We start from the raw sequence: 24442 nt of genomic DNA, 5'->3' as shown, positions 1-24442 counted from the left end.
CACTTTGGGAGGCCAAGGTGGGTAGGTCACCTGAGGTCAGGAGTTCAAGACCAGCCTGGCCAACATGGCGAAACCCCATCTCTACTAAAAATACAAAAATTAGCCAGGCGTGGTGGCGTGCACCTGTAGTCCCAGCTACTTGGGAGGCTGAGGCATGAGAATTACTTGAACCCAGGAGGTAGAGGTTGTAGTCAGCCAATATCACGCTACTACACTTCAGCCTGGGTGGCAGAACGAGACTGTCTGTTCACTCCCCAAAAAAAACAAAACAAAAACCTGTTTCAATGGGGAAGTCTCCTTGTCAACCATAGTATTACATCTGATTACTTTATGCCATGCCATGCTCACATCAGTCTGACAACTATTATTTCTGATGTACTTGTGAACACGTGTTCCATTGTCTTTTGTTGTTGTTGTTTTGTTGCCCAGGCTGGAGTGTAGTGGTGTGATCTCAGCCTGCTACCACCTCTGCCTCCTGGGTTCAAGCGATTCTCATCCCTCAGCCACCTGAGTAGCTGGGATTACAGGTGTGCTCCACCATGCCCGACTAGTTTTTGTATTTTTAGTAGAGATGGGATTTCACCACATTGGCCAGGCTGGTCTCAAACTCCCGACCTTAAGTGATCCAGCTGCCTTGGTCGCCCAAAGTGCTGGGATTACAGGCCTGAGCCACCGCGCCTGGCCTCCACTGTCTTTTGATACATGTCTCCACTTGTCCCAGTTGGTCACATGGTTCTTCAAGGGCAGAGATTATATCATCCATATTGTTGCCTACGCAGTGCCCTGTGTGCAAATCCTAAGTAAATACTGACTGCTGTCCTTGGACCTTGACTCACCGTTATGAAACTCAGCATTGAAACCTTTTTTAAATCCGTTCTTAGGAGCTCTTTTCTCTTCAAACATCCAACAGACCATTTTGTAAAATGTCAACAAATGTGTGGATCTGGATGAAGGATACAGAGTCTTTCTTTGAACTACTCTGATTCTTACAATTTTTCTTTAAGTTTGAAATTATTTTCACTGAAAAGTTACACAATTTGAAAAACAGATCTTTTTGGAAAATGAACTTATTTATAAATTGTCCCTGTGCATGAAAACTCATGGTGTTTTACTATTCAGTTCTTAAGATTCATTTGTTGAAAATTTCTGTTTAAATACATTGCTGCTTGAATCTTATTCATTGCACAATACATTTTGTGACTTGTTAAAGAGCGTGACCAGGCAAGTATCAAAATTAAATCTGTTCCTTTGACTCACTCTTTCGAGCCTTATGAGGTCACTATAAATGTTAATTGATAAAATATTCAGCCATCAGCTGTATTTTAGGAGGTCATAGAGGACTCTAAGTGTGGTTAGATGCTAGATTATTTATTTTTTTATGATTTAAACAAGAAAAAGCCTGACCTATAAATGCTCACAGTTAATTTATGCAATGGTTTTAATTTCAGTAGCTATCTAGGCTGTGTACTTGAGTAGGTAACAGTTTATACACAATGAATAAAGGAGGCTTTAAATGAACCCTAGTAATGAGCACCAGCAAAACACAGGCCTGTTCTAGAGTTTAATGATGTCTTCTGACACATTTTATCTTAGGATATATTCTTACCATAGCTAAGACTCTTCTCAATATTTAATGAATATTCAAACAGTGGAAGACAAATGTAAATAGAAATGTTTAAAATCTTTCAAAATAAAAATAACTAAGCACAGGATTACTTATGGCAAACAGCATCAAGAAAGAAAGGTTGCTGATAAAAATATTAAAATACATTATAATGCTTTATAAAATATAATACATTATTACTTTAGTGTTGCTAAAAATAGTCTCTTTTGGCTGGTAGAAAGTAATAAAGAGGACATTTACTAAGAGTCTACTAAAATTCCTTTGTTTAAAGATAAATATGTACATTTATGTTTAGAATGATTCACATTACGGTAATTTGCATGATTTTTCATTCCCTTGCTTTGTTATTAAATGCTCTTAATTTTAAAGTGTTCTCTCCATTCTATTTTTAAAAAATTCTATGGCTTTATTTTCAGCACCTTATAGATAGATGATTGTTAGAGATTTAGTACCTTTTACTGAGTTTTTCTGAGGCAAGAGAATTTTAATTTTTTTATGGTGTTGTATATTAATGATTCTCGTTTTGTATGAGTGAACAGACATTTAAAGTAGAAACTTTTTTGGAAATGGAGAGAAGTTTGTTGGAGAAAATGACTGTACAAAAGCATGGCAAACCATAGCAGAAAAGTTCTAGAGGCACGGTGGTGGCAGTGGTGGTGGTGGTGGTGGTGCACAGTCTTTGTGCACTAAGGAAAATGGAATAAGGAGCTCGGTGTATCTTTGCTGCATGCACAGGATATGTATGTAGAACTGCGTAGCTGACACATTCACTGCTAATACTTGCTTCATGTCTTGTGACAACCAGATCCAAAGCCATGGGAGAATTTCATGAAGATAAAGCAGTTTATTCTATGTTCAGTTGAAGGTGAATCTTGGGTGAATTTTGATAAGGATAGTTCTAAAGCACATGGAAGATGATTGACTTTTGGGAGTATGCTATGATACATGTCATTCTTTTAAGGATGAATGATGATTTGGATTTATGCATCTATGTTTCATTGCCCTGCTGCAAGGCTGTTAGGATTTATTCCCCAGCAGAGGCATTTTGGCAAGAGAAAAGCCGATTCTTTGGAGACCTGCAGGAGAGACAAGCTCCTTGAGAACTGAGCAGTCCAGCTCATAGAGGGTCTTAAATGCCATGCAAGTATTTATATTTTAACCCAGTGGCAATGAAGAGAAATCATAAAGGATAGTAACAAGAGTGATGCAATGGGATTTTTGCTTTATAGGAATTTAGCTGATGGTATGAGGAATGGACTTGAACTAGACAAGAGTGACAGAAGGGAGGCCTGTTAGGATACTCATGTAGCTATCCAGGCTACAGGTGATAATTACCAGAAAGGAGACAATGGCAGGGGTAGTAGATCTAATGACTCAATAGTATACATAGACTAAGGAAGGGGAAAGTCGGATTGCCAAGTGGTGTTAGAGCCTAAGACTGGGAACATAGAAGAAAATGTCAGGGCAGCGTTGCAAGTTAGCGGGAAATGTGTGGGGATGGTGAATTTCATCCATTTTGACTTTGTTGAAATGAAGCATTGGAGTAACATCCAGGAGGAGATACCTGGCATGCAGTTGTCACCGTGAATCTATATTCAGGTAAGAGTATTTGGCCAAAGATGAAGAAACTTTATTTTTTGCTTTTGTATAAAAGCCCATTATTGACTTCCAACTAGTTTATTAGTTCAAGTGCATTTATTCTTAATGTGCATGTTCATATTCTAAAAGATTGTTATTCTTTTAATTATATTTAAAAATTTTAGCTTTACATTTGGCATTACCAATTAATTGAGATGCTCTGATTCTTTCCTGGGTAAAATCCTGAGTTCCTGCTGCCTTCCTGGAGTGGTGTTGTCGTGGGTGGCTGGTTTTGCTCTCTAATAATTTATGTTTTAGGATTATTACACTTTTATCTCTTGTGTTTGCTTTTAGCCTCATTTTCATCCTCTTGTTCCATAGGTGCAACTTTGATTATAGATTGTTTTAGATTTTCTCCTGTGCTCAGCCCCATGCTTAGCACTGTGTTTGAGGGGTGAGTGCCTATCTCATGGGGACTTCATCTGCTGGTTCTAGGACAGGAATTATAGCTTCATACTTACTTAACAACAACTTTCTTGGCATATAATTCACATACTATACAGTTCATTCATTTAAATTTTACAATTCATTTGTTTCTAGTCTGTTCACGGTTGTACAACCATCACTACAATCAAGTTAGAATATTTTCATTACCTCAAAAAGAAATCCCTTCCCTTTACTAGCAATTTCCCATTCCTCCCCGCCAATTCCCTCCCCTCTGAACAATCACTAATCTATTTCTATCTATTTGCCAAATACCTTAACATTTTACATTCTATCCTTTGAATATGCTCTCCACTTCTGGCTTTACACAGATATGGTGGCGTTGTTAGCCTCACCAGAGGGAGGCAGTGTAGATTCTCAGTATGGACCTGCAGGGAAAAGATACAGGCAGACGTCCACAGAACACTGCCTGATAAACACAGTTCTGTAAGACCCAATAAAGTCAGCAAAGCACTGCTTGATAAACACCGTTCTGTAAGACACAATATAGGACCTTAAATCGTTCTAACATGAAGGACTAAGAAAGGCAAATGAAGTAAAGGAGGAAAAACAAATACTTGAAAATACTGCATTTCTTTTAAAGAATCATGACAACATTAGACAGAGGTGAAATTGCAGCATTAGCCCAGTTACCAGATTGAGCAGGACACTGATAATGAGCAACATCTGGGTTCTATTTCTGGCTGTGCTCTTTGACCCCGTCATTTAATCATCCAGGGTTATTTTGCACATCTCCTGATAGTACTTTACCCCAGTTGATATTTGTAATGATATTCAGGCTGCAGTAGAGAATATGTCTCAAGTGTGTATATACATACACATAAAACCCCAAAATTCTGTACTGGATTTTTATATGATATAATTATGGCCTCATATTTCCTATTCATAAAATTAAAACAGCTTTATGGCAAATGAAATGAGATAATGAAGATGCTGTCTAAGGGGAAATGTGGCAATTTGGAATGTTCAGTAGTCAATTACAGACTTTTCATTTTTTATTAACTTAGCTGTTTAATTAGACAAATCCTAACCTATTCCATTTCTAATGGCTTTCCTTCTAGGCAGGCAGATGAGAATCCACTGGATCGCTCTGCTTTTAGGGTATCTTAGTCACATAACCCCTGCAAGTATTTTTTTTTGTTTTGCTTTATTGTTGTTGTTTTGTTTTGTTTTAGGTGATCTTGGGCTGAGACCTGTCTGGGGGTGATTTTTTAGCACTTAATGTATGAGCTGTTGTCATTAGAGTCAGGTGTACCCTTCTGCTCTTCTCAAGATTTATAACAGGATCTCCTGTTCACTAATTCACAGAGCACAGCTAGAGCTGCATTTATTGGGTAGTGAACGTATCCCTCTTTAGAGAGGGTGAATGCTCCGTTCTCTCTTAATAGAAACCAGCTACAGGGCATGCACCATGGTGGTGGCGGTGATATGCTGAATCCCTGTTCCCAGGGGATGTCCGCTTTCTATCTGCAGCTTTAATGTTTCACTTAATATCCTCTTTGGCTACTGAGCACACTCCTCTCCCGCAGCCGGCAGCGCTTGGCTGCTCGACAACTTCCTTCATTTCTGTCCATGCCGGGCTGAGCAAGTGCTGCCTGTGAGCATCTGCTGGGGGGCTTTCTCTGTGGCGTTTGTCTGTGTTTTTTAAATTGAGAAGTTGAAGGAATACTAGCCTCCTTTTTCCTAGAACCTAACCCCCTGTATCTTTCAAATGCTTTCCTGGAAACGAGCATGCTCAGAGAACTGACAAATCATTGTCCAGTGACCGGGAGGAAATGATCGTTGCTCTTCATTTATAATGCAAATTCTGAGGTGTCTCCAGAAGTGTGGTAAACTTAAAATGATGGCTGTGGTGAGAACGTCTCTGCAGAAAGTTGTGGTTTTGTTGCATCGTTTACAAAGGATGGCAGTTTCTTCTCCTCGGTATCAGAAGCTCTGTAAGGTAACTGAGTGATTGAAAATAAGGATCTCGGGTGTCTGACAGTTCTACTGTTTCTCAGGCTCTAAAAACTAATCTTTCAGGTTCTTATCAAGGAAAGATTCCCTTTCTTAGTAACTGGTTGGGAAAGCTGTTAAAGTGAATTGCATTAATTACGTTTTGTTTAAAAATCTAAAACAGGTTTTAGTTTTAGTACATAGTTTATTTTGCAACTGACACAATCTTGTCTTCTGAGATGGGCTAGTGAAATGTTTGGAGAAAATATGATAGCAAAACTACTACATTCATTAAGACCTGTTACCTCTCTGGTACTTTGCAGTATCTTAATATTGAATGGCACATTAATCTTATGTAAATTTTAGTAAAATTAAAAGAAGAATGCCAAATAATCTTTCAGTAGATTTTTAAAAAATGTTCCATCGTTTTATAGCTAATTGCTTTTTCAATTAAAACAATTAAAACACATTTTAAAAAAATGATCAGACTGAATTTCATCATAAAACATCCCCTATATTCTTGAATCTCCATATATGATAGTTACACTTGAAGAATTTAATTTCATTTGGATAGGTGAATTAAGTAGACTTACAGGAGGCAACTTGTTTGACAGTTGCAAATTTCTAATAGTACGTCATCCTGAACATAAAGCATTCAATCAGCTGCTGTATTTTTTTAAGTCAGCTGTTACATGTTTGATCATAGTTTTGTTTTATTCAAACTATGTAGATACTATGTCATTACTTTTGTCAAAATTAGAGTGTTTTGATGTAAAAGGAGAGAGTTATAATAGCAATTTTTACACTACCGCAGTACTATATTCCTCCTTCCTATCATATTTTTAGTACCGTTCTCAAGAATGTATCTTGTTGCTCTGTTAGCTGCCCAAACTCATTTGTGATCAAAACAACTGCCTCTGAGAAAATATTATTTTTCTGATGATATGCAATATGGCATGTCCAGGCATCTAGATGATGCTTATATGGCAGCAGATTGAGGTGGGAAGCAGTATTCCATTAACTTTATTATATCACACTGTAATTTCTTACAATTTGGCCGATTAGATATATTGCTGTCTGGAAACTTTTTTTTTTTTCCGGAAGTTTTGGGAGACAGATTCAGGTAGTGGGGTATTCTTTTCAGAAATACTTACAAGAGTTTTATTTGCATAAGAAGTTAATTGAAACTTAATGGAACTTAATTCAGTTACAAAGATTTGTAAACCTAATTATTTCAATGTGTTGTGTTTTGCTCCACTTCAATGGATAAGTTTGTTCTGGTAAAACATTTATGTTTTTCATGAAAAGGCAATTTTGATAATAGATAAGAAAAGCTCATTCACTAATTTATGCTATTTAATTTTTTTAACTACCGGTATGAATATATAAAGCATTCTTTTTTTAAGAGCAGGGTCATTTTCCTGATCTGTTTGTGTGTGTGTACTTTCACAAAACCAAATATTTTTCTAAAGTCCAAGGTATTAAGTTAGTGCAAAGTATGAAACAGCAAAAGTCAAGTATTGGAGAAAGTTGCTAATTAGTTTCCTAATTCTACCGCAAATAGGCACAAGTTAAGTCACTGAAGTCATTGGATAAATTACCATCAGAAGTGCTTTTTAGGAAGACTTCTTGATTTATAATTTCCTAAAGATACCATGAAAATTTAAATGTTTAGAATAAATGTTACTTATTTCATTTAGAAAATTAAAATTTCCATTATTTGCTGTTGAAATACTATCTTCCACGTATTCTTTCCCATGTACAAAATTAACAACTGCCTGGATAACGCAATGAGAAATGTACAATTCCAGTACATTCCAGCAGGTGTCAGTATAAGGCAGTGACATAGGAGATTTTGCCTGAAGAACTGTAAATCCAGATTAGGAAGCGGCACAATTACTATGAAATAAATAAACTAGTAACAGATAAATTTTATTTGTGTGGTTATATTTTGAAAACTGATCGAAGTTATTGAGCTATATTAATTTAATGAAATAAAAATTTAGTTGTAGACTTAAATATTAACAGTTGCCATCTCAAATATTGATAGAGGTAGCTATACCAACCAAAAATACTTAATTGTATTTTAATTATCAATAGTCCGTGTGTCATACCTAAAAGTTTAAATAGGTTTGACATTTATTTGCTTTAAAACACTGTAAATTCCCTTGCCATTAAATTGTAAATGCTGTCTTGACTTTCTCCTTATTCCTCCCACATTCTCTAAATTTAGTTTCTTAGAAAAAAAATGCTTTAAGTTTGTGTTTCTCCATAAAAATATAGAAACAGTCTATTGTAAATACATTTAGAGACCAAAATGAATGAGAATAAAATGTGGCATAATCTGAGGGAAATTTGACTATTTAAAATTCATATTGGCATTTTGAAATTCAGTGTCTGAATATTTTTATCTTCTTTTAAATTCCTCTTGAGGATCATTCTTTTTATGTATTATTTGTTTAGTCTTTTGTTAGACTTTTCCCTCTGTGGCAGCTCTTCTTTTCTGCTTATTTTCATACTTCTCTTGTTTGTCAGAAGATAGTGTGTGTGTTACACGAGTAGATATTTGTGTAGAATATTCTCAATTTGTGGGTTTTCTTGTATGTTTCAAAGAGAAGGGAGGAATGAAAAAAGGCATGTCACAGCTCCCACAGTTAAAATATACTCCCCTCCCACAATCTATTTACACATTCACGTGTATTTTTTGCCTTTAAAAATATTTCTTCTCGGTTATACATCCAATAAAATTTGAGCAGGAAGCAAAAACGTAAGTGCTGCTTACTTGGAGATATAATTAGCAGCATTGAAATTGCCCTGATGACCTAAAATCACCCTTCACTGGATGCTAATTTTCTCAGATATGGTTTTGTTTGCTTAGTTTCTTTAAAATTTTCATGCCTATAAAATAATTTTTCTTTTAGTAGAGCACAGTAGAAACGAAGCTGATGTAAATGATTTGAAAAATAATATTGAATTTGTTTTTATTGTTATGTGATTACTTTGGGGTGTTTTATATCATTAAATCTTTAGATTAGAAATGAGTTGTTTGTGTTAATGTTAAATTAGAAGAAATTTTTATAAGTCCTCCTTATTTTTTCTTAGTGCCAATTTCTGTAAAATATTTAGCAATTGAGGGCATGGTAAAAAGCAGTTTCCTGCAAAGTAGATTGGGATATGAACATTATAGAAAAACGAGAAAAATTTAAAAATATTTAGTGCTGTAAATTGAGTTCTTTGTGACTCAGGCATTTTAGAAAATGTTGATTTAAATGATATAACTTCTATTTGCTTGAATGTATATGTAAATCATTTTAGTTTAAGTGGTTTTAGTCACCCCCCCCAACTATTCTGATCATATTTCTTCAGCAAAAATCTTTCAAACATCTAGCTATATATAGATGTGTATTCATTTAAAAATTATACACATATGCCATGGTGAAATCATGTATTAAATATTAGTAGTGTATAATTTTGTTCTTACTTTCTACTGTTGCCTTTTTGTACCCCAGTTGATTCTTTTTCTCTATGTGGTATACACAGCACGATTTTGGTGACTAGTCATTTACATACAGAGTGAAACCATGGCTATTCTTAGCCTGGCCTTCTGGGGGGCTTGAGCTTTCAGTGTGGTGCTGATCTCAAAGTCTTCCCTGGAAAACTGTGTCTTCTGTGGTATTAAAGCAACTACTTCTGAATGTTCTGTGAAAAATAGAAAGAGACAAGAAGATTCCACCTAGCAAGTCACGATTGACCAGTGATGTCTACAAAAGGCTTGCTTTGTGGCTATGTGTGTGTGTTTTCATGTGTGGACGTGGACAACACAGAACTATGTAGTTGCTTGTAGTGCTATTGAGTAATAGATAATGAACATGAAGGCACATTAATCTCTCAGTGGGTTTTTAGATTCACTGATGAAGTAAGGTCACACATTATTTTTCATCTACATGTATAGCTCCTGTATTTAGAGGTAGTTAAGGTTGAGTATGTGGTTTTTTAGAAGACACGGAATGGAATGGTGTATTTTTGACAGGTTGAATTTTGTATTTTTTACTCTCAAACATTTTCCCACCTTTTTTTCACATGGAGAACCCTGCTCTCCTTGAACAATTAAATCCTGAAGTGATCTAGGGCAATGGAGATTTACTTTATCATGATCTGATTGTTGAGATGTATGTATTTTAAGGTCAACTCTTGGATTCCCTCAGTTTCTCTCAATAACCAACTCATACATAGATTGTTTGAACCATGGAGCTCAGAGTCATGACCCTCTAGTATGGAAGTTAGAATTCCCACTTGATCATATGAGTTGTCTCTTCTTGGCTTCATGAGAAAGTCTTGGTTGGATTAGTTCAGAAAGTATGTGAAGGTTGAGGTTTAATGGAGAAAAATGGCATATGTAGATGGGTTTGCCTCCATCTAACCCTCTCTATGGATGCCGTAGGTGTGTTTCCTGGGAGCTGTATGGATACCCACACAGACTGCTTTCTCTACTCTGCCTCTCTTTCTGCACTTCCTAGTCAGGTCAAGATTACAGACAAAAGTGAGATGGGATCAAGGAGAAAACACCTGCACCTCTGCCTGCCACTATCAGATATGATTCCTGTGGCTTCTAAGAGCACAAGTGCTATTTTAGAAGGCTCTTGGACCTCTGTTTTGCTGTAGTTCCCCAAGTTGATATGTGTTGTCAAAATTATGTTTTTAAAAAGTTATCCAATTAACTAACATTTTGTTAATCAGAAAACTCATGCTATCAATGACTTGGTTAAAGTCAATATAATTAGATAAAAGCAGTATAATTAGATCTGATGCAATGCTTTGTCACTCAATTAAAAAATAACTAATACATTCTACAAGATAGCATTTTAAAATTCTTTTATAGCCAAGATATAATTATCATTGGTGTATGTCTAGAAGTGTAATATTAGTACAAATCTGGAACAAATAGAAAGTCCTTCTGAGAGGGAGTCGAAGTAGTATTAAGGATACGGATAAAAGGTCTCCTTTATTTGTAGAGTATTACCTGATAATTATAACTTAAAGGGTTGATGATTTGTGTTTTCCTAGAGGCAAAGCTTATTAAATTTCTAGTGGAAATTTCCTAGCTAGATTTTAAATGTGCAGACATAGCTCCTTCCTCTTACTCTTCACTGTGATCACTACCAACTTCTCTTAGTATATTTGGTAGTTTATTTTTAGTTCTCTAAATTAAGCAATTAGTAGAGTTCCTACCATAGAGATAAAAGAATGTAGAAAATGTTATGCCATGGTAGCTTTCTCAGTTTCACAAAGCTTATTCATTTCTGAGCAAGGTAAATGAGTCCAAATAATTGAAATTGGAAAGGATGTGAAGTGCATCAGAGGGTTGCTTTTCATTTTTCATCTTCTAGTTTGTTCAGTTCTATGGAACTCTAAAAGATTAATTTATAACAAAGGTCACTTATAAAAGCAGACAGTGCCTTTTAATGCTTAATAAATAATAGGCTTATGTGAAAATATGGCTTCATAAAGTTAAGCAATAATTTTGGAAAAACATCAAATGGAAGAAGATGTTGAACTGTTTGCACAATAGACAACTATTTTGTTTTTATTTTAACAGAATTGAGAGAAAAATGGTTGACTACAACAATAGAATAACTGTTAGCTGTTATGATGGGAAAATATCTTGATACTGCTAGTATAGTTTCCTTACATTTTTAGTATTTTAGAGTTTACAATGTGTTTTCTCATATATTACATCATTATAAATATAATATTAACAATATTACATTATCGTGTGTCCTTAGGAGATAGATAGGAAAGAAATTTGTTTTGCAAGTCAGCAAGTGAAGGAACATGCCAGTAGTTGCTCAGCTGGTATGCGGTGCAGCTTGTGTTCAACATAGGTTTTCTGCTTCAATAGCCAGTGTCTCTCTACCTGTAATTTTAGATAGATAGTTTTAGGAATTATATTGGGATAAAATGGGTCATTCAGTATAGAAGATATAGAAAGAGAGATTACATTAACTAAGTAATAGATATTGTTTTGTTCTGAATTATTTCCATATGCATTTCCTTGTCTAAAGAAATTTAGTCTGCAGTCTCCTTTAAAACATGAGCTGGATCATGAGGAGAACATTCTATGTTCCTTTAAAACATGGAATTCTGGAGAATGAGGAAATGTTGGAAATCATCTGATTCAACCATTAATTTTGGACGTAAGGAAACAGAGATAGTCTATAATGGATGTTTGATTGCTGACAGCTTTTTTTTTCTTTTTTTGAGACAGGGTCTCTGTCGCACAGGCTGGAGTACAGTGGTGCCATCATGGCTCACTGCAGCCTTGACCTCCTGGGCTCAAGCTATCCTCCCGCCTCAGCCTCTCGAGTAGCTGGGATCATGCCATCACACCCGGCTAACTTTTTTTGTATTTTTTTGTGGAGACAGGGTCTCACTATGTTGCTCAGGCTGGTCTTGAACTCCTGAGCTCAAGCAATCTGCCTGCCTCGGCCTTCCAAAGTTGCTGACAGTTTTGAGCAGGTAGCTTTGTACTTGTTTGCCTAGAAGTTTAAAAGTGAGGAAATAGTATTCTTTTCAAAACTATTTCAATGTTTGATGTTCAAGTATTGGCTATATAATGTTAAGGAAATAAAGATTTTTTAAAATGAGTTTATTTTGCACTTTCATAAGAAAGATGGATTGGGTCATTTCCATCCATATTAATATAGTTGTTTCTGGTTTTTTATTTATAACTTAATTTGGTTTGATTCTTAATAATACAAATGTTAAATTATGTGTTCATTGAACCCAGTTATCCATACCCAAATGTAGTTTTTTATCATTATATTTAAAAGGACATAATAGCTGCCAAGAAAGAAACTGAAAGGAGTCAACTAACTTAACAGACTGAGCTGTTTAAAATAACAAATATGTATATATTTTTAAAAATTTAATTCAAAGAACATGTATTGAATGGCTGTCATGCACCAAAGATATGTGCTAAGCAGCATAAATGTAAAATGCAGTGTTGCATTTTCCATGGGAAACAAGGAAGTACAAATAAGTTGTTCTGAGGAATTTTAGTCGTTCACACGAGTCTAGCGTGAGACTAGATTCAAACAATTCTGGCTTTGCCATTTACCAGTTATGTAACCTTGGCAAATCCTTCCACATCTCTGTGTTTCAGTTCCCTTTTCAGAAGATAGGGTTGGAATTAGTCTCTCTCTGTCTCAATCTACACACACACACACACACGCACACGCACACACACGCACACACACACACACACGTACACACATGCACACACACATAAGGTTGTTGTAGGAGTTAAATAAGTTAATATTGATAAAATGGTAAAAACAAAGGCTGGCACATAACTGCTGCATGGGTTGGCTACTGTTGTTACAGTTACCACTATTGGTAGGATTATTCTCCCACCTTGATTGAGTGTGGATCAAATGAGATGATCCATCTGACATGCCCAGCACAGTCTCATGTCTCTTGGGTGTGGTGATGGTATCATCATCTTCATTATCTTTATCTCTGAAGTAACCCTTACATTTTAACAAGGATGTTCACATTACAGTTGCCTGAGAATTTTTCCAAAGGATTCATGCCCCTGCAGACTTTGACTCACTGGGGTTCAGATGCACCCTGGTCACCCCACTGCAAAGATGCCAGAAACTCCTGCTTTCAACAGTGAAGGAGAAAATAAATCTTTGAAATTTTCCCTGGGGTTGTTATTTTCTGTGAATCTCAGCTTGAGGAAATGCAAGAAAATCTTCCCTTGACCAGTGGGGCTTGTGATAGAAGATCCTGTAGGATGCTCCTCAATTTATGAAGCCTCTTCTGGATTATAGATTAGGCTCTGAGATGGCCCCTAAAAATCTAGTTAACCCACAAAGAAACTGATATAATGCTGATTGACATAAAACCTCATATTAAAAAGAAGTCCTATTCCATTGCCAGAAACTAAACAAAGCAAAGGAAAGAAGTCGTCTTTACTCTGAGTGATACAAGAGGAAAAACAAATATGGTTGCTTAGTAGAGGTTGGAAAGAAATACTGAGAATTTTAAATGTACTTCTGAAAAGTGTACATTTTAAGAATTATGCTTTTTGGTGCCATCAGTTTTGAGTCTAAGCTCACCCCCCAAAATCTGAATTTAGTATTCTTAGTATAAGTCTAGTATTAATTATAGCCTTAAAGAAAAGCTCTTGATTCTTAGCTCAAAAATTTTATAAAATGAGGAATTTTCCTTTTTTTTCAGGGTAAATGTTGCAAGAGTTAAAGAGGTAGAGAAAAGGGGGAACTTTTTTAGTTGAAAACATTATCTGATCGTGTATTTACTCTGGGTTCAGAATTTTAAAAGACTAGAGTGTAGCTGCACCTCCCCTGGCATCCCACAGGCCAGGGTGGTTGTGATAGAGAAGTATGGGAAATGCTATTTGCTCTGTAGCTTTATTCTAAGATTTTATAACCTTCCTTCTACACTTTACACATCATGAATGCTTTTTTAATGTCGTGTATTTTGATTTTTTTAAAACAATGTAAATAAAATTCTATTGAGTGGCTGCACCATAATTTATTCAGAGAACCCACTATGGTTAGGTAACTAGGTTGTTACCAATGTTCTCATGATAAATAATTCCATGATGAACATCCTTATACATCATTAAGTGCATCCTGATTATGTACAGGGTACATTATTAGAATAGCATAACTGGACCAAAGTACCAGAACAATGAATAGCTTTTTAAATTTTTTTTTTTTTTTACTTTTTTAGACAGAGTCTTGCTGTCACCAGGCTGGAGTGCAGTGGAGTAATCTCAGCTCACTTGCTACTTCCGCATCCCACGTTCGAGCAATTCTCCTGCCTCAGCCTCCCAAGTAGCTGGGACTACAGGCGTGCACCACCATGCCCAGCTAATTTTTGTATTTTTAGTAGAGACGGGGTTTCACCGTGTTGGCCATGATAGTCTTGATCTCTTGACCTCGTGATCCTCCTGCCTCAGCCTCCTAAAGTGCTGGGATTACAGGCGTGAGCCACCGCGCCCGGCCAATGAAAAGCTTTTGATATTTATTGCTGGATTTCCATCTTGCAAGGTAGCACCTGTTTACATAACCACTACCAGCTTGAATGCCTAATTTCTTGTACCCTTACAGACAATAGGCAATGCCAATTAAAAATATTTTTATGAAGTTTTTAGATGAAAATCATAATCCTGTTATAGAATATAAACTGAAACCTAGTCAAGTTGAGTGATTTACCTGTGTAGGATCAAATATTCTATCCCAGAACTGTCTGAATTTCAGATACTGAGAACCTAATCACTGTAGTTTCTAAAATGAGATGCAACAAATACAGTATAATAAAACTAGAAGTTGTTTGAACACAGAAGAAGGGGCAGTAAAATCTGAATTTAAAATGTCAGGGAAGTGTTTGGAGAAAATGTAGTACTAATATGGATCTTGAGGAGTAGATAGAATTTTAGTAGAGCAGAAAACTCTGGGAATAGACTGAATGAGTAAACATGTTACCAGATGCAAAGTCTTGACTGCAAGCTGTCCACATTCTTGGTGCAATGAACAAAGAATTGAACAAAACACACAAACAAAGCAACAAAAGAATGAAGCAATGAAAGCACAGATTTTTTGAAAGAAAAGTACACTCCACAGAGTGGGAATGGGCTTGAGCAGGTGGCCCAAAAGCCCTGATTGCAATTTTCTTTAGGGATTTTATTAAACTAAAAAAATTTGGTGACACCCCTAGGTACCCTTAGAGGCCTCCAATTGGTTACAACACCCCATGTGAAAGAAGGATTGGCCTGCGACCAGTCAGAGGCTGAAGTGAGGCTTTGGCCTGCGACCAGTCAGAGGCATTTCCCATTTGTAGGGTAGGGTAGAGGGGTTTTGTAAAGAGAGGCGTCTCTGGCCTCTTGTCACTTGGGCATGGAGAGATGGGGTTTTCCTTTTGGCCCAATTCCAAGAACTCAGCCATGGCTTGGCCTTAGAATCCCTGTCTCCAGACACTGTTCTCCTGCCTCAGACGTGGAGCACAAAAGTATGCTGATTGTATTCCGAGAACATTGGGTACTTGTCCATCATAAATGTCTACAAAGTTCATTCATTTACATTTTTATATTAATAAAAAAGTTGCCCTTTTGATTGCCAGCTATGTATGCCAGATCTTTTTGACTGTTTCCAAAATTTAGTTCATTTTCAAAGGAAAAATATTTGTGAATATTGGAGATACTCAAACACAGACAGCATTTCCAAAAAGGAATTCTAAAAAAAGAAATTGCATAATATTTGTATCTTTAAAATAAGGACATAATTCTTCAGAATGCCTCTTTTAAAGGAAACAGCCTTCTTTTGGATGTAAGTCAGTTTGGTATGGGAGTGACAAAAATGTTATACTTTTATGTTATGACTTAGTTGATGAGGGAATTACACAATATTTCAAGCAAAAATGAAAAATAATTCACAGTAGAAGTCAGTCTGTCTAGAATTAAATTATAGATTTGTAGAACATTAGAGTTTATGGAAATTGTAGAAATGACTTGACCAGTTCCCTTATTTTATAAATAGGGATGCAGTGCCTTAACATCTATGTAGAGCTTTGCTCTTAAAGTGCTTTAATATATTTTTTTGTGCTGCCCAAGGTCACGCAGCCCACTGGTACTCTGTATTTAAGCTCCCCGGAGATTACTCTAGTATCTTTCACTACATCTTATGTGCATTTATTTTTGCAGAATTTGTATTTAACTTTGCCTGGTACTATAATTAGCTATTTATTTCTTTTTGACCCTCTGAATTGTAAACTCTTGAATTTGGGACTATACCTTGTTTTTGAGTTCTGTGAACAAAACAGTATTTGTAAATATTGAATAAATAACCCAAATTTCAATTCTTTCTTAGATTTAAAAATTAATACAGTAAAGCAGAAGTTCTATAAACTTTGACTCTAGTTTTTTTTCTTTTTGAAATAGTCTTATTGATATATAATTCATGTAAAATTCGCTTTTAAAATGTACAATTCAATGCTTTTGGCATGTTCACAGGGTTGTGCAACCATCAATATAATCTAATTTTAGAACATTTTTGTCTCTTCTTAAAAAGAAATCCCTCATACTCATGAGCAGTCATTCCCTATTTCTTCCCACCGCACTGCCCCAGCCCTAGGCAACCCTGAACACTTTCTCTTTTTAATATTAGATTGACAGTAAGATTTTGAAACCATGGGATTAGGTAAAAGTCATGGAAATATAATTCTAATTCATTGTGATAAATTTACTACTTTATCTTAGAGAATTTGATAGTTTTGAGTTTTAATTCTTAGTACTATCTAGGGCAGCTTATGTTAAATGATATGTAAATCATATCTATAAAATATGCACAGTAATGTACTTTTAATGGAAATTATTTAGAATACAGTACAAGTTAAGTATAATGGGAAAAATACTGAATTTGGAATCACGAGATCTAGATTTGAGTCCTTACTTGTTTGATCTTATGTAATGCCCACGTAATATATCAGTCCTCAGTTTTGTCTTCTAGACAGTGGGAATAATTTGCATTCCAGATACTTTAGAAAGCTGCTATAGGACCAGTGTATTAATGTTTATGAATTTGCTATGCAGAGCTAGAGTATTATGGAAATTGAAATATTAAATTTCCTATAAATAAAAACAACAAATAACAATCAATGACAATATTTACCTACATTTGATTTTCTCACCATTCACTGCTGAAATGCGTTTTGAAACAGTGATTAACTCAAACTTCTGTGTGTCTCAACTGAGGTGGAAGAATGTTGAATACTAACCACCTGAGGTCTTTCTGCAGTGCAGGATCAGTTCATTTTTCTTCTTTCCTGGGGCACACAGCCACCTTCCATATTGAGGTACATTCTCTGCCAGTAAAATCATACTATTTCCAAACAACTTAGATTCAAACTGGGGCTACATAAAAGGGTCCATGTCTTCAGAGCAGGACTAATAGCCCCTGAGTCTGCAGCATCTAGTCAAATGAAGTATTTCGAAGTCTTTATTCAATCCAAAATTAGGGCAGCCATAATTTTAAAAACCTATACATTAGTAATCTTAGATGCTGGGAAGGCTTGAAGAAGGAAGATCTTTCTTGAATTTCAATAATAATTACACATTCTGGTAAATCTCAAATGGTTTTTGCATAATATATTTTTTGAGAGTGTGATTTTGATAGGTAGTGAATAACCTGAATTAATGACCATAATGACTGAGTGCTGTTTTGCATTAATTCTTGAAACAAAACCTAGATTGCTTCATTACATGGCCTGTCTTTGTGGAAGATCCTTATATGGTGTGGTGGTAAAGAAAGGGGAACATTTGCTCTATTTTGAAGTAATTGCTTCTAATGGAAGCCTAATGACCTATTATGCTTATTTCTAAAAGCTGAGCAGTAAGCTTGATAGGAAGCTAGAGAAAGATTGGAGAAATTATATCATATAAACCAAAATTTCAGGAAGTTGCATGTGGTTGAGAATCAATACCTCATTAGATAACTTAATAATTGAATAGTTTACTTATGCCAAATGTCATCCTTACTTTAAAAGCTGGAGTGATTTCTAGAAATGTGTCCACATCCTTGCAGGTTAGGGTACGGGGCAGCTTCTGGCCAGCTGTCGTTCAGGTGTCTTACGGTTTTTCCGAGTTTCATATGCAGATCAAACAGGGCAGTGAGAGTAGAGTTTTCCTGTGGGTATTGAAATGATAACATTTAATAACCTATGGTGACTTTGGATATTCTCAAGTTTAGCTTCCTAATTTTTTCAAGATCAGGAGACAGAAGCTTAAAATAGTTAAGTGATTTGTCCTGTAGGATTAATTAGTAGTGGCAATGACCAAACTGCGATGGTATGGATATATTCCATTTTTGGGTTTCATGGGACTGTACTACCAAAGTGTATTTTATATGTTTCTAATTTGGACCATTGAGACACCAAATGAATCAAATAGTTGGAGTAAATGATTTACTTGAAGGTTGTTCCAAAAATTAATTAATGAAATGTATCTCTTTAGATAAAACACATATGGTAACATCTTAACAGCTGTTGAGTCTGGTTGTCAGTATATGGGTATTTATTTTACTCTTTTTTCAATTATTCTGTATGCTTGAATATTTTTATGATAAAATGTCTTATAGATAACAACAACCCTATTCTAATAAAAGCTGGTCAGATTACTTGAACCCTTGCATACTTTAATGTTGAGCGTCATAAAAGAATTTGAAATGCTTTTTTTTTTTTTTTGTATTCTTCATGTTTCAACTTCAGATGGTGACAAGCGCAAAATGGCTTAAAAGTGCCTTGGCCAGGCACAATGGCTCACATCTGTAATCCCAGCACTTTGGGAGGCCAAGGTGGGCGGATCACGAGGTCAGGAGATTGAGACTATCCTGGCTAACATGGTGAAACCTTGTCTCTACTAAAAGTACAAAAAATTAGCAGGATGTAGTGGCACATGCCTGTAGTCCCAGCTACTGGGCAGCTACTGGGGAGGCTGAGGCAGGAGAATTGCTTGAACCCGGGAGGCAGAGGTTGCAGGGAGCCGAGATTGCACCACTGCACTCCAGCTTGGGCGACAGAGTGAGACTCTGTCTCAAAAAAAAAAAAAAAAAAAAAAGTGCCTTAACTTACCTGGCAATAAACATTTATTGAGTCTGCAGCTTTCATTCATTTAGCTCATTTACATTTAAGTGAAACACATTTAAAAACTCATTTTTTCCTTTTGCAAAAACTAGGCATGCCTACTATAAAAGTTTGCAGCTTTTCAAACCATGAAATATGTAGAGTTGATACCCTCATTTATTATATTTTACTAATTCCTGTAGAGATGAGCAACAAAATTGTCCTTTATGAAAGCTGTCATTCTCTAAAATTCAGTATAATAGGAAAGTTGGTGTGTAACCTTATTTAACAAGGCTTGCAACTGATAACTTTTGTTGAGACAGGCATGGGGGCCCTTCTTTTGGTGTTGACATAATATCTTTTTGTCTTTCATATTCATCAAGGTTAGTAGAAAGTTATCAAGTTTCTATTCTTAAGCTCTAGAACTATCCTTGTCTTTATCTATGAAAGAAGCATAAACTTTGTCAAAGGAATGATTTACTCATAATAAGTTATTGTAAAGCCCATTCATAACTATACCTTTTTGTTTTGCTTTTCTCATTTCTCTGAGTCGTTACTTAAAGCTGGTGCTTTATAATTTGACTTAATCACATATGGTGTGATCCTTTTTTTTTTTTTTTTTTTTTTTGAGACGGAGTCTCGCTCTGTCGCCCAGGCTGGAGTGCAGTGGCGCAATCTCGGCTCACTGCAAGCTCCGCCTCCCGGGTTCACGCCATTCTCCTGCCTTAGCCTCTCCAAGTAGCTGGGACTACAGGCGCCCGCCACCACGCCTGGCTAATTTTTTGTATTTTTAGTAGAGACGGGGTTTCACCGTGGTCTCGATCTCCTGACCTCGTGATCCGCCTGCCTCGGCCTCCCAAAGTGCTGGGATTACAAGCGTGAGCCACCGCGCCCGGCCGGTGTGATTCTTTTAGCACACATACCGTTGTTTTTAAATCATTACATTTTAAACCTCTTTATATCTAGAATTTTTACATTGCCAGATAACCTGAATTTTCTCCTGCTTATCTGGTGAAAGAATGATAGGAATTAAAATGTTTGAGACATAGGGTTGTTCTTTATTTACTGAAAATTATATGGAACAACATATATCATTCTGGCTTCCAAGGATGAATCTGTCAACGAAAAGAGTCAAACTCTGTAATATTTGAAGAGATTTATTCCAAGCCAAATGTGAGTGACCATGGCCCATGACACAGCCCCAGGAGATCCTGATAACAAGTGCCCAAGGTGATCAGGGTATAGCATGGTTTTATACATTTTAGGGAGAAAACAGACATCTATCAATACATGTAAGATGTACGTTGATTTGGTCCAAAAAGGCGGGACAACTTGAAGTGGCTTCCATGTCGTAGGAGGATTCAAAGATTTTCTGATTGGCAGTTGGTTGAAAGAGTTCATCTAAAGACCTGTAATCAATAGAAAGGAGTGTCTGGGTTAAGATAAGGGGTTGTGGAGACCAAGGTTCTTATTATTGCAGATGAAGCCTCTAGTTAGCAGGCTTCAGAGAGAATAGATTGTAAATGTTTCTTATCAGACATAAAAATGTACCAGACTCTTAATTAATTCTCTCCTGGATAGGGAAAAAGACCTGGAAAGGGAAGGGGATTCTCTATGGAATGTAGATTTTCCCCATAAGAGACAGCTTTGCAGGGGCATTTCAAACTATGTCAAAGAAATATATTTTGGGGTAAAATACTTATATTTCTTTCAGGGCCTGCTATCTGTCATGTTGATATCTTGTTACTAGAGAGAGTCTGTTTTGTCAATCATAAGGTTGCTGTATTAATGTTAATGCTAGTCAGCTGTGCCTGAATTCCAAAAAGAGGAAGTTATAATGAGGCATGTCCAACCACAAATTCCCATCACGGCCTGAACTAGTGTTTCAGGTTTACTTTAGAATGCCCTTGGCCCAGAAGAGGGATCCATTCAGTTGGTTGAGGGCCACAGAATTTTATTTTTGGTTTCCAAATCAGAATGAATATTGCTAGACTAGAAATAACTCAAAGGTTGTTGGAGAATTTTAAAATGTATTTATTTATTTATGACATCTAGTTTGTGCTCTTGAATAATTGCTCTTGATTAACCTCCTTCGTCTTTAAATTAAATCAAAATTAGCAAATATTTATTGCGGTCTAGGAGAAATCTCATTTAAGGCACAAAGCACTGTGTAAAGCAGTAGAATGTTTTCTTTACTAATAAAGGACAGAAATTGAAGACCAGGAATTAACCAGCCCCTATATTTCCTGGTATATACCTGATTTAGTACAGGTGTATTTGGGGAAATGGAGTGGTTGGTTAGGGCTGGAAGAAAGTAAGGAAAAGTACTCAATTAAATAGTTCTCATGATATTATTTTATATTGAAAAAATCTTTGAGAGGTTAAACAAATAATTAAGGTACTTAACGAAGCAGTGAGGGGCACACTGGGTTGGAGGTGGGAGGTTATCATTCTGGACATACCTTTAACTGTGTGGAGTGAAATGGATATGTCAACTGTGCTGAAACTTGTTTTTTTTTAAATCTCTAAGTTGGTTTTGTAAGGTATAAAGAAATGTTTTTTAGAAAAACCTCTGAATGTCAAAGAAGTGTAATGACAGCTTGAATATGCATATACAGCAAATCACTTATAATTTTGTTGGGCAAATGAAAATAGCTTTCATTAGCTTTAAAATAGCATTTACATTTTTACTCTTGGATATATTAAAAAGAAAGTACACATTTTGTAAATGTAGTAGAAAGGAAGGAAGAAGAAAATAAAACTTACCAGTTAACCATACTACTCAGAAGGGAATATTATTAATCTCTTACTTTCATTTCACTCTTTTTTTCTGTGTGTACACGGGCATACCCCCATCTTATCACACATAGCTTTACTGTGCTTTCCAGCTGTAGCATTTTTACAAATTGAAAGTTTGTGGCAACCCTCTGTGAAACAAGTCTATTGGTGTTTTTCCAACAGCATGTACTTTGTGCCTCTGTGTCACAGTTTGGTAATTCTTGCAATATTTCAAACTTTTTCATTATTATTATATGTTATTTTACCCAGTGATCAGTGATCTTTGATGTTACTATTGATATTGTTTTGGGCACCTCAAACCACACCCATATAAGATGCTGAACTTAGGCCGGGCGTGGTGGCTCATGCTTGTAATCCCAGCACTTTGGGAGTCCGATGCAGGCGCATCACGAGGTCAGGAGATCGAGACCACAGTGAAACCCCGTCTCTACTAAAAATACAAAAAAAATCAGCTGGGCGTGGTGGCGGGCGCCTGTAGTCCCAGCTACTCGCAGAGGCTGAGGCAAGAGAATGGCGTGAACTTGGGAGGCGGAGCTTGCAGTGAGCCGAGATTGCGCCACTACACTCCAGCCTGCGCGACAGAGCGAGACTCCGTCTCAAAAAAAAAAAAAAAAAAAAAAAAAAAAGATGCTGAACTTAATCGATAAATGTTGTATGTGGTCCGGCTGCTCCATCAACACACCATTCCCGTCTCACACTTTCCTTGGGCCTCCCTATTCCCTGAGACATAACAATATTGAAATTAGACCAGTTAATATCCTTACATTGGCCTCCAAGTATTTAAGTGAAAAGAAGAATTGCACAATGCTCACTTTAAATTAAAAGCTAGAAATGATTAAGCTTAGCAAGGAAGGACTGTCCAAAGTCAGGATAGGTCAAAAGCCAGGCAGGCCTCTTGCATCAAACAGTTGGCCAAGTTGTGAATGCAAAGGGATAGTTTTTGAAAGACATTTAAAGTGCTACTCCAGTGAAAACACAAATAATAGGAAAGCAAAATAACCTTACTGCTGATAGTGAGAACATTTTAGTGGTCTGGATAGAAGATCCAACCACTCACAACATTTCCTTAAGCCAAAGCCTAATCCAGAGCAATGCCCTAACTCTCTTCAATTCTATGAAGGCTGAGAGAGTTAAGGAAGCTACAGAAGAAAAGTTTGAATCTAGAAGAGGTTGGTTCATGAAGTTTAAGAACAGAAACCATCTTCATAACACAAAAGTACAAATAACAAGCAGCAAATGCTGATGTTGAAGCTGCAGCAAGTTATCCGGAAGATGGAGCTAAGATAATAGATGAAGGTGGCTACACTAAACAACAGATTTTCAATGTAGATGAAACAGTAGCTTTCAATTAGATGTCATCTAGCACTTTCATAGCTAGAGAGGAGAAGTCAGTGCTTAACTTTGAAGCTTCAAATGACAAGACTCTCTTGTTAGTGGTTAATGCAGCTGGTGACTTTAAAGTGAAACCATTGCTCACCTACCATTCCGAAAATCCTAGGGCCCTTAACAATTATGTGAAATCTATTCTATCTATGCTCAATAAATGGAAAAACAAAGCCTGGATGACAGCACACCTGTTTGCAGCATGATTTAATGAATATTTTAAGCTCAATGTTGAGACCTATTGCTCAGAAAAAAAGATTCTTTTCAAAATATTACTGCTATTGACGATGTACTGGTCAACCAAGAGCTCTGATGGAGAGTAATGCTATTTTCATGCCTACTAACTCAGTATCCATTCTTCAGCCCATGGATCGAGATGATATTTTGATTTTCAAGTCTTATTATTTAACAAATGTGTTTCATAAAGCTATAGCTGCTATAGATAGTAATTCCTTTGATGGATTTGGGCAAAGTAAGTTGAAAAGCTTCTTGAAATGATTCACTGCTCTTGATGCTATTAAGAGCATTCTTGATTAATGGGAGGAGGTCAAAATAGTGACATTTACAGGAGTTTGGAAGAAGTTGATTCCTACCCTCATGGATCATTTTGTGGGGTTCAAGAGTTCAGTGAAGGAAATAACTACAGCTGTGGTGGAAATGGCAAGAGAAGTAGAATTAGAAGTGGAGCCTGAGGATGGGAATGAATTGCTGCAATCTCGTGGTAAAACTTGAATGGTTGGAAAGTTGCCTCTAATGGATGAGCAAAAAAAAGTGGTTTCTTGAGATGGAATCTACTCCTGGTGAAGATGCTATGAACATTATGGAAATGACAATGACAGATTTAGAATACTACACAAACTTAGTAAAGTAGTGGCATTGAGAGGCTTGAGAAGAACAAATCCAGTTGTGAAACATGTTCTAATGTGGACAAAATGCTACCGAGAAATCTTTCATGAAAGGAAGAATCAATAAATG

General features: G+C 36.2%; 1 protein-coding gene across 7 annotated transcripts in view; it reads left to right on the top strand.

Moving 5' to 3' along the window:
* Window positions 1–24442, top strand: part of LOC116463082 (utrophin) — a 565754-nt gene that overhangs the window by 292162 nt on the left and 249150 nt on the right. The window contains exon 1 of one of the 7 annotated variants that reach the window (XM_032146041.2): window positions 5136–5648. The exons of the other annotated variants lie outside the window; for them this stretch is intronic. Coding sequence (XP_032001932.1) covers window positions 5505–5648 — 144 coding nt within the window. The 5' untranslated portion in view covers window positions 5136–5504. Of the gene's footprint in view, window positions 1–5135; window positions 5649–24442 lie in introns of those variants that run through there. 7 annotated transcript variants of the gene reach the window in all.

The sequence above is a fragment of the Hylobates moloch genome, unplaced genomic scaffold (assembly GCF_009828535.3).
Source record: "Hylobates moloch isolate HMO894 unplaced genomic scaffold, HMol_V3 SCAFFOLD_27, whole genome shotgun sequence".
NCBI classification, from domain to species: domain Eukaryota; kingdom Metazoa; phylum Chordata; class Mammalia; order Primates; family Hylobatidae; genus Hylobates; species Hylobates moloch.
This window is presented reverse-complemented; position numbering and strand designations above follow the sequence as displayed.